This window comes from Ipomoea nil, unplaced genomic scaffold, assembly GCF_001879475.1.
Source record: "Ipomoea nil cultivar Tokyo-kokei standard unplaced genomic scaffold, Asagao_1.1 scaffold3047, whole genome shotgun sequence".
NCBI classification, from domain to species: Eukaryota; Viridiplantae; Streptophyta; class Magnoliopsida; order Solanales; family Convolvulaceae; genus Ipomoea; species Ipomoea nil.
Genome location: NW_017619475.1, coordinates 672,649 through 682,553, shown reverse-complemented (window position 1 = coordinate 682,553; position 9,905 = coordinate 672,649). Strand labels below are relative to the sequence as shown.

The 9,905-nt window shown below is 39.6% G+C and overlaps 1 protein-coding gene and 1 long non-coding RNA gene across 4 annotated transcripts; one reads left to right on the top strand and one right to left on the bottom strand.

Annotated features, from left to right (window-relative positions):
- Positions 1-27: 27 nt before the first annotated feature.
- LOC109163871 (protein EMSY-LIKE 3-like) lies at positions 28-5,542 on the bottom strand. 2 transcript variants are annotated; one of them, XM_019312583.1, is made up of 11 exons: positions 5,208-5,541; positions 3,634-3,845; positions 3,429-3,538; positions 3,053-3,332; positions 2,782-2,979; positions 2,598-2,666; positions 1,954-1,981; positions 1,727-1,911; positions 1,427-1,495; positions 1,271-1,334; positions 28-372 (listed from the first exon to the last, which is right to left on the bottom strand). In XM_019312583.1, the coding sequence occupies exons 1-11, from the start codon at positions 5,233-5,235 to the stop codon at positions 323-325; spliced, it is 1,293 nt and encodes a 430-aa protein (XP_019168128.1). In that variant the 5' UTR covers positions 5,236-5,541; the 3' UTR covers positions 28-322. The 2 variants fall into 2 exon arrangements, with proteins under 2 accessions (XP_019168128.1, XP_019168127.1); XM_019312582.1 differs by having other exon boundaries at positions 1,727-1,981; positions 5,208-5,542.
- On the top strand, positions 1,502-8,931 carry LOC109163876. 2 transcript variants are annotated; one of them, XR_002051340.1, is made up of 3 exons: positions 1,502-1,651; positions 8,175-8,176; positions 8,920-8,931. It is a non-coding gene; the product is annotated as an uncharacterized LOC109163876 (long non-coding RNA). The 2 variants fall into 2 exon arrangements; XR_002051341.1 differs by lacking the exon at positions 8,175-8,176 and adding an exon at positions 7,806-7,807.
- Positions 8,932-9,905: the final 974 nt, after the last annotated feature.

The window sequence follows — 9,905 nt, the reverse complement described above, 5'->3', positions numbered from 1 at the left end:
GAATAATAAAATAGTCAATACATATTAAAAAAAAAAAAATTCTTTACATGATTAGTAACAAACGTATTAATATCCTATCTATGGCAATAATTTTACAAAAATAAAGGAAAATAATCACCACAGCTATAGTTTAACCTACGTTTGAAGGCTAGCTAAACACATTACAGGGATCATAGTCAGCAAAGATTAGTTCTGCCATTTTTTTTTTTTTTTTTGGGTTTTTGGTGGGGTTTAATACACTGGAAAACCATCATCACACTATAATTTGAAACAGCTTCTTCTTCAGCTACAACTACTCTACCTATTTATTACCATTGTAATGTTATTCCGCCTCCATTGGTTGCCCATGCATGAAATGCCGGCGGCGTTCATCTGTAGGAAACAACACCAAAAACCACAATTCAATAAACACAACATACAACTTTTTTTTTTTGTTTTTTTTGTTTTTTTTTTTCTTGATACAATACAATTAATATATAAAATACTCAATAATTAACAATCACGAGAACTTTAATATAATTAACATTACATATTCATGAAAACTTTTATATATTATAACAATTCTGTAAATTTTGGCTCTTTTTCCATTTCCAAGTCCTTCACTCCAATTATACAGGTAAGTTAGAATTATTTTGCAATTAGAATACAACCCAAAGAGAAAAGGGGGGGAAGGGGGGGAGGGGGAAAAGCAAAAAAAAAAATCCATGATGTCTTTCTTCAAGTCACAGGTTCGAGTCTCATCCCAATCAAGGATGTTGGGATAATCACGTTAAAAAAAAAAAACAATAATATATTAACTATCATCTGCCTATCCACTCAACTATCTCCACCTTGCACTCTTTTATATTCATTCATACAGAAGTCAAAAAGAATATATCCCTGGTTGGTGGTTAGATATATATAATATGGAGATAAAGTATGGGGCAAGAAAACATGACATCAGACATCCAACACCATCCTAATTTAGTGATGTACCCCATCGGGATTTTGTTTTATTTTCATCCTAATATTATGTCCAGGGCTAGATACAAGTCACAACAATATAATTGTACATGCATGTTCAAGATCTAAAGCCATCATAATCTGTGGATACAACACCAAATTATGATGGCTTTAGGATCTTTGAGCATCCATCCCAAGCACCACATACTTTAGAGATCTCGAACAAAATCATTCATATAAACAGTGGAGTTTATAGACACTGTAGAAGAAATAATATGATAAAATGACAAAAACAAAGCAGTGATAATTTGAGTTAGTAGTCATATACCACTTTCACCATCAGAAATCTCACCAAGCCTTGAAATGGCGTCCACGAGTGATTGCTCATGCTCCTGCATCATTAAAATGCCATTAGTATCAGTATACAATCAAGGGAGAAAGCAGTAACATAACCGGCCAGCATGCAGGCAGGCAAACTTCTAACCTTTAGCAGTTTTTTGGCCTTCTCAATTTCCGCAGGATCAGGATGACTGCCACCATATATCCTCTCAACCTAACCAGCATTACCGGTCAATTGAAAAGCGGAGCGATACATACATGTACAGAAATAGTATATATCAAAATGCTGCACCCCGAGCTGGTCAGCTATGGGTAACCTAGGTTGGTTTACTTTCTTTTGGTCCTTTGCCGGCTAGGGTCACAAGGCAAGGTTTACCTACACCCAAAAGGGTTGTTGGGTTTTTCCTTGTCATCCAAAAAAAATAAAAATTGCTGCACCCCTTACCTCCTTAATTAATGTATCAGTGTGCAGTAATTGAATATCATCCGATCCTTTGTTTCCTATGCCATTCTGTGATGGTAGAAATTCCTTTCTGGACTGAGCTTTTTTAGTCAATCCCCTTCCTCTGCCCACACATGGAGCACTATCACGACCAATAGTTCTATTAACACCATGGCCTCCCGGTCCATCACCATGGCCTCCCGATCTATCACCATGGCATCCTGGTCCACCGTCCCATTGTATATCTTCAGGAGAAATCTAGAGGTGAATTCAAAAAGAAAGGTAAAAATCCAACAATCTTTTCGAAGAAACTACAGCACTAAACGGAAATGTAACAGGAATCACATCCAAGAAATTGCTGAAAAGTAAAACTATTTAACACGCACATTTTGAATTTGATAGCATTATATGACACCCTAACAGTTTATCCCCAGACGTAGATAACATATTCTAAATTGCCTGACACTAGGTATTATATCTTTGCTCACCTTAACAAAATAGATTATACATAATAGAAATTCATGAGGAATAATCATAAACTGCACAAAAGAAGCATAATGGAAAGCATAATGAAAAATTAATACCTATAACAATTATTTCATTGGAAAGATTCAAATTTGGAATTTTTAAATACCCTATGTTCTTTTTCCTCTATTGCGTTATACTTTAAGAAAATTCAACTTTGAATTGTTTCCAAACATCAGCAATCGGCACAACTACTCTCCTCCCAATAAGAGAAACTTTGGCATGCATGGCAGAATTACAGACCAGCCTAAATGTGATAGAAACTGCCAGTAGAAACATCTGGTAAATATTAAAAGCAATAAAATATGTTAACTAATTATATTGTGATGTCATCAAATAAAAAAACTACCTCTGAAAGGTTTACCCATTCCCAGGTCTCATTTGCAGTGCCAATGTCATAAACAAGAGCATGGTGTCCCTAAAATGTTACACGAATAAAATTTCAGAATTTAACTCCTATAAAAGCAACTCTTTTAGCAACAAAAGAAATTTAAGTAATTTTCCAAATCCAAGCAACAAAAAGTGAGGCATACATCAGCTGGATTATAATTGGTTATGACAGCCTCATAGAAATTATTGTCATCAGGCCATCTGGTCCTTACTTTCCTCCCAATTAATGGATCAAACGGTGCTCCTTCAGTAGGTTCAGAAATCCTATTACCAAACCGGCCTCTTCCAGAAGGACCAGAGGAAGGATATTGCACCTTTGTTGCAACAGGCAACATTGGGCCCTGTGGAAAAAGAAGGGTTAAATAGCAACAAGATGAATAGAGCATGTAAAATTCGGACGTCCAAATAACTTACAGATTTCTGTTTTTTACTCTTAGGCCCCACCATAGGCCCTCGCTTTGCAACTGATGAAGATGGTTGGTTAGCTGTGGTTACCTCTGCTGGACGAAAACTAGGTGATGGTCCACCAAAGGATTGAGAAGGTAATGACGGGGCTATCTTTTGTTTCTTCCGAGAAGCAGAGACAGAAGGACTGGGAACGGGATCATGAATAGCTTGACCAGTACCATGCATGCCTGGTTGAGGGCCTGTACTAAGTATTCCTGGTCGATGCCCACCGGATTGTCTCCACTCCCTAACAAATAAAAAAAAATTAAAAAAAATATATATATATCATCACCGAGCCCTAGCCTACAAAAATGCAAGCAACACAATATAGCTAAGTGCTAACCTTATTCTTCGGATGACATCATCAGAATTTACTCTGCTAAGAAGTTCTCTATGTTCTTCATTTGACAACCGCAACTCTTTTCTAAGTTCAGTGATCAAACTTTCCTTCTCCTGAAGAAAATACATTTTATTGAGCAATCATTTAAACCCCTGATCAAACAAATATACAAATATTAGATTCACATTTTAAAAATGATTAAAGGTACCCAAGTAATCGCATCAGCTTGAGCTTTAAAGGCTCTTAGAACTGAACTGTATGCTTCTTGCTCAAGCTGGTGAATTTGAGCCTCCATATCAGTTTCCCCATGCACCCTTGGATAAGGGACAGAGCCTATGGCAGCAGATCTACCATTATTAGCAATCCGGCCACCTCTAGGAATCCTATTTTGATGAGATGGAGGAAGATCATCATCTGTCCCTGCAACAATAAAAGTCTGAATTTATTGAGTATGAATACAAAATATCATCCAAATGCACATAGAAACACTGAATCCAGCTTATGTCTAAGCTAAATGTACAAAACAATAATTACCGGCATCAACAAGATGGATCTAACCTATATATAATGTAAACCAATTCCCTGAACCTAAAACCAACTAATGTAACATGAAGTAAACCACACTTAAGGTAAAAACCTATATAAAATAAACATCAAACCCCCAGAATGGACCGACAGATCATTCAACCAACAAGGAAATAAACAGTTCAATCCCAATATAAATTAAGCTACAGCTTATAATCATAACGAGATTAAAAAAAAAAAGATTAGCAGAGAGGATAAATGGGCCAAAACATAAGCAATCGAGTGGTTGCAGAAGAAAATGGGAATACAAGAAATCATGGAAAGAAGAACTTAGCCTTTCCATAGTTGTGCAAAGTTGACAAGTCTTGAAACCTAGATTTATGAATATTAATTTTCTACTGGAACAAAAAGAAACTACTGACTAAAGGCATCTTGCCCACTGGCCCATCCCGCATACATAAAAATTTATTTTTATAATAGAGGAAACAAAACTCTCATGGCCAAAAAGAATCATGTCATAAATATACACTAAATGGAACTTCCATATAATCATTCCCAGATGAGCATTGGAAATATGAAAACATAATTCATAGCTGACTATTCTTGACTATCAAAGTCAAGAACAGCTCCATAGGACATTTGCAATGGACAAATTAGGACATTGCCCATTGTTGTTTCATCCGATAGTTGTTATTTCAACTTACATATAATACATGCAAAACTGCAATTCTTAGGTATATGATATGTGAGTTAGAAACATAAACATTTTCTCTTTCTCTAGGTTTTAAAAAATAAAATAAACATTTTTTTTCTGATAAACAAAATCAAACCCCATTCAAACAATCAACAGTCTTAAGGTCAACCATAATTAATGCCAGAATGAACTCAGTAGCATAAAAATGACAACTTTTACTCACACCAGTGACTTCACAATAATTCCAAAATATCATTAGCAGATCAAACTTCAAGAACCTCTCTGCATTTGGATAATGGGTACACCACCCACTAAGAAGAATACTAATTGATACGGAGTATAATGAAATCACTACACATTCTCTGCATATAATGTCAGCTGAAATCACTCTTGCAACAATGGCCACTCTCTCAACACAGTTAGAATAAAGCTTTGGTCCTTTTCGACAAAAAGTTGAAGAATTGAACTAAAATTAATAATGGAAATGATAATTAGCAAACCCTAGTGCTCAGTAACACACCAGAAGCTCAAATCTTTGGCAGTAAAAATGAATGAACACTCACCGCTGCTATCGTAGGGCTCGTATTCCATATAGAGCTTGTGCTGAAGTCGAAGAAATGGCGAACACTGGAGCTAACTAGGGCTGGCAGAGAGACTTGAAGAAATGCAGCAAAAAGAAACAAAAAACCAACACGGGAGCGTGAATTGAGAGTGGGAATTGATTGATTAAAAGGATTGTGCGAATCAATTGTGTGATTCAGCCAGAAATGGAGAAGAGAGACGAGGGAAGTATGAATCTGGAAAAACGGACGTGAAAATAATTCTACGAGTTTTGGTTAATCCAGTGGTTTGAAATCCGCCTTGCTTGGCAGTTCGAATCCGAGTGTGCCGAGTTGACTAGGTTTTGGATTTCAGATACCTGAGTGTAGAGAGCGATTTGGTATTAGTGTTTTTTTTTATTAAAAATAAATAAATATAAAAAATGATTGATTTTAAATAAGAATCTTAATTTTTTTTTCTCGGTATTAAGCATGTTTTTTTTTTTTTTTTGGAAAGCATGTGTTTCTTATTTCACAAATTATTTTTTAAATCATATAATTAGAGTCTCCCTTGCGTCAATGAAGGATCCAGATCAGAGTCCATGATGGCACATGGATTACGGGTGGTCAACCACAACAATAAAGAAAGGAATTATATGGCAACTAGGCATTTATTGAAGAACAATCAAAGTTAACCTAAATTAGCTCATACCTCCTAAATTATCCTTCTCCTCCATAAAATCCCTTTCCAAATCTTATTAATTACCCTACCTCACCATAAATATCAAATTACAATATAACTCCCGATTACCATACACTCTATTTATTTCTCTAAAAGCCTTAGTCAGTAATAAGGAAAGGCATCAAGATCCTCTCATCCCACATTTCTCTAGAGAACACCCAATTGTACATGTACCGACTCTATACAAAATATAGTGGATTTCATCTTGACCCGTTTGATAAGCATGCTAGTCTGATGTTAAAATGCTAGTATGTGTTGTTTGTTCCTTCTTATTGAGATTGGCAACTTGTGTTGACAATCATTTGGTGTTGGATTGTAATCATTTGTTGTTGACTATGATCTCATGTCTTTATTGTGATCTCTTGATTGATTCCTATGATGTGATCGTATGCAAATCGTTGTACCCTTTGTTGATACTTGATTGAGGCTATTGTTAAGCCTTAGTCCTCTTGGTAATGATGATGACCTTGTGTGACTATATATGATTGAGATTGGTGGTTGTTATTTGAGCTTTGCTCACTTGTTGGAGGTTGTGTGAATGAAATTAATGGTACCCTCGTGTACTGAGAGTTCGGTGGTAATGTGGGTGGATGTAGGTGGGGGGACGACGGTCCCTAGAGGCATAAGGTTGGACTCAGAAGTACAGGGTGGCACTAGGAGGTAATGGTTGAAACTGAAATAAGGCCGGGGGTAGCCATAAGGTTGGAACTATGAAACTTGTGACATGTAGTTGTCACTGTGGCATGTAGTTGCCACTGTGTGAATGTGAATTCCTTGCTTATGAGAATGTCTTGATGTATTCTACTTTGTGATCAGTAGGATGCATCCTGAGTTGTGTTGTCGTTCATGTTTGTGGTCTTGTTGTTATTGTGAGGATGATGATCCTCGTTTCTATTGAGAGTAATTGATGAGTCTTTGATGTTGACGTCTCTCTTTGGTTTTAAAACGATATATATTGTATTCCCGTTCCAAATGGTTTTGATTATATCTATCTATATATGTTATTTAACGCGTATTGATGGGTTACCAGCAATATTTGCTGACCGGGTGTTATCCCCATGTTTTACAGGTTTTTAGTAGATGCCGAGCGCGCTAGATGTGGACGCTAGATAGAGTAGCTCCCATGTTTAGACGTTACCTTTTGTTGGCCTGTGTGCCTAGATTAGCGACCTGTGAGCCTAGACTAGTGGCTTGTGTGCTTAGACGTTTTCTGTTTATTGACTTGATAGTTTTCCGCCTGTGCACCTATGTTTGAGATAGGTGTGGCATAACATCTCTCTGGTTTTAATTAAGTTTCCGATGTTGTTTATCTTGATGATTAGATGCTTACCTTTGAAATTAAGTTTTAAAAATGTTGAAAAATTGGGGGTGTTACAGTTGGTATCAGAACCTAGGTTTGGGCCTAGGATGTTAGGATTTGGACTTTAAGAAGTTAAGTGTGGTTTGAGACCATAAGATGACCTTTAAGTACCTAAGTGTTTAGGACTTAAGACTTTTAGGACGCGTGGCGAGCTGTGAGTTGTTTGTTGTTTGTTGTGTTTGTTTCGTTGTTTCTGTTTAGTTTTAGCGTTCTCGTCGTTAGCGCCGGGTAAGGGTGCACTGTTTGTTTGTGCCTACCGTAACCGTGTTGTTTCTGTAGAAGTCTCGCCATGGCTCTACCTCGTCATCGTGCCCGTACCCCTGAGACGCCGACCAACGAGTAGCTGGCTCAGAACTTGCAGCATCTGACCCAAATGATGCAGAAGCTGAGTGATGCCCTTTTGCACAATAACAACCCTTCTCCTCCACCGCCGCCTGTCGGGAATCGAGACGTGGAACGCTTAGTTTCGGGGCATAGGCCGCCAGTTTTCGCCGGAGAGGAAGATCCGGTGTTGCTTGAGGAGTGGATTCGGTCCCTCGACAAAATCTTCGCCGTTGTGGATTGCCCAGAAGATCGCCGTGTGGAGTTGGCTTCTTTCTACTTCAGCCACGAGGCCAACCTCTGGTGGGTGCACGAAGGCCCCGCGTGCCAAGAAGAACCTGGATTCGACTGGTCAGCCCTGAAGGACAAGTTGAGGGAGAGGTTTTACCCATCTCACGTTAGAGCGGCCATGTACGAGGAGTTCTTACATCTTCAGCAGAGGTCGTCATCCGTGGCGGAATACCTCAAGCGCTTCCTTGAGCTCGCCCGTTTTGCTCGGATGTTGGTTCCCACCGAGTTGGCAAAGGTGGAGAAGTTTGTGGCGGGGCTCAACTACGAAGCCCGGAAGGCGTTGATTGTGAGCTAGCCTAGGACGCTGAATGATGCCTATCTGAGTGCAGCAGATCTGTATCGAGTGCAACAGCTTCAGCGGGGGTCTTTTGAGTTTTCCAAGAAGAGAAGTGAAGGAAGTGGGTCCCACAGTTTCAAGAAGCCGAGACAAGATTTCAGAACCAGACCCGCGCCTCCTCAGTCTCAAGGATCAACTCGGGTCGAGAATGGAGCACAAGTGAAGACTTTTGGATGCAAGAGATGTGGGAAGGATCACGTTGGGAAGGATTGCCATGGGCACGCGCTTCGATACTTCAAGTGTGGGGAAAGTGGCCACAAAGCCTTTGAGTGCCGTCTTCAATCCAACCAGAGAGCCTTGCCACCAGGCACGAGTTCCAGTGGACCTTCGGGAGGAGTTCCGGTCGTGGTGTGGCAGGGACAAGGCCTCCGAGCAGAGTGTTCGTGATGAGCCGGTCGCAGGCTGAGGCCGAGGGTTTGGTGGAGGAGGAGTCCGCAGGTAACCCTCTAGAGCCTACCTTTTACCTTGTGAACGTACCTTTTCGTGTTATCCTTGCACCTTTTTGTGTGTTTTCCCTTGTTATCTTTTGAGTGAATTCCTCCTTTATGATTTGTTTGTTCCTTTTGAGTGGTTAACCTTAGTTTTAATCCCGAAACTTTATGAGTATACATTAAAATTAGGATCTCACCTCCTTGTCACCTAAGCCTAAACCGTTACCTTAAAACTTAGAATAGTCCCTTATTAGGAAACCTCTTAAGTTAAGCCTAAAAAGCTAAAGGGAGTTTAATTCGTAACTAGTGAGTTTTAAACCTGGGTCTTTGAGTTTTTAACCCAACCCTTAAACCATCTAAATTAATTGTACTTCTTGAACCTTATCACACACAAACCCCTTTTAACCTATAATTTCCAATCTATCCACAAATCCCTAAATTAAAATCTTCTTTCCCCAAATTTCCCCAAAACCCTTCCCTCTTTCTTCCCCTCTACCCGTGAGACCAGCCGAGAAACCCCCACCCCCGTCGTCGCCGACCAGCCGTCGCCAGCCGTCACTCGACGTCGCTAGCTGCCGCCGGAGCTCGCCGCCGTCGCTGCCACCTGCCAGAACGCGAAGAAGCCGCGAAGAAGGAAAAGAAGAAGAAAACAAGGAGGAAAAAGGAGAAGTTTGGGTCTACATTGGTTTTGGGTCATCTCAAATCATGCCTAGGAGGTCTAAATCTGCGAGAAGAGTGGAATGGGTGGATGCCCATTACCTAGTCTTGGAATGTAAAGCTTTTGATCCCGACTCTTTTTCGAGTTCTTTGTTAGAATTGTTGAATTACCAAGATTGGTTGGATGGGTATCTCGCAATTAGGACCGAAACTTACCCGAGTTTAGTAAAGGAATTCTACTGTCACATGAGTGTGACCAAAGATGGTGGGAAATTGGAAATTACCTCAAAGGTAGGAGGTGTGAAAATTGTCTTGACCAAAAAGCGGTTGGCTCAGCTTTTGAGTTTGACAGTTACGGGAGTCCCGTAGTACAATGGTGACTCTTGGATTGAGACAAGCAGCATGAGTTATCGGAATTACCTGAGTTATCTGTTGGGAAGAACTAGTGGGTTCACCCAGGCCACGAGGCCGGAGGGGAAGTGGCTTTCTGCCGAGCAAAAGATTTTGGTTATGCTCGTTTCTGATTGTCTGTTGCCTAACAATAATAAGAGTCTTTTGTTGGGTAAGCTGGAGTACACTTTTG

Bases quoted from the DNA above. Each gene is read 5' to 3' on its own strand.
- LOC109163871 (XM_019312582.1), bottom strand. From the start codon at position 5,235: ATGGAATACGAGCCCTACGATAGCAGCG. The intron at 2,667-2,781 runs GTATGCCTCACT...GTAACATTTTAG, and splicing joins CCAATTATAATCCAGCTGAT to GGACACCATGCTCTTGTTTA. The intron at 1,496-1,726 runs GTAAGGGGTGCA...AATGCTGGTTAG, and splicing joins CTGATACATTAATTAAGGAG to GTTGAGAGGATATATGGTGG.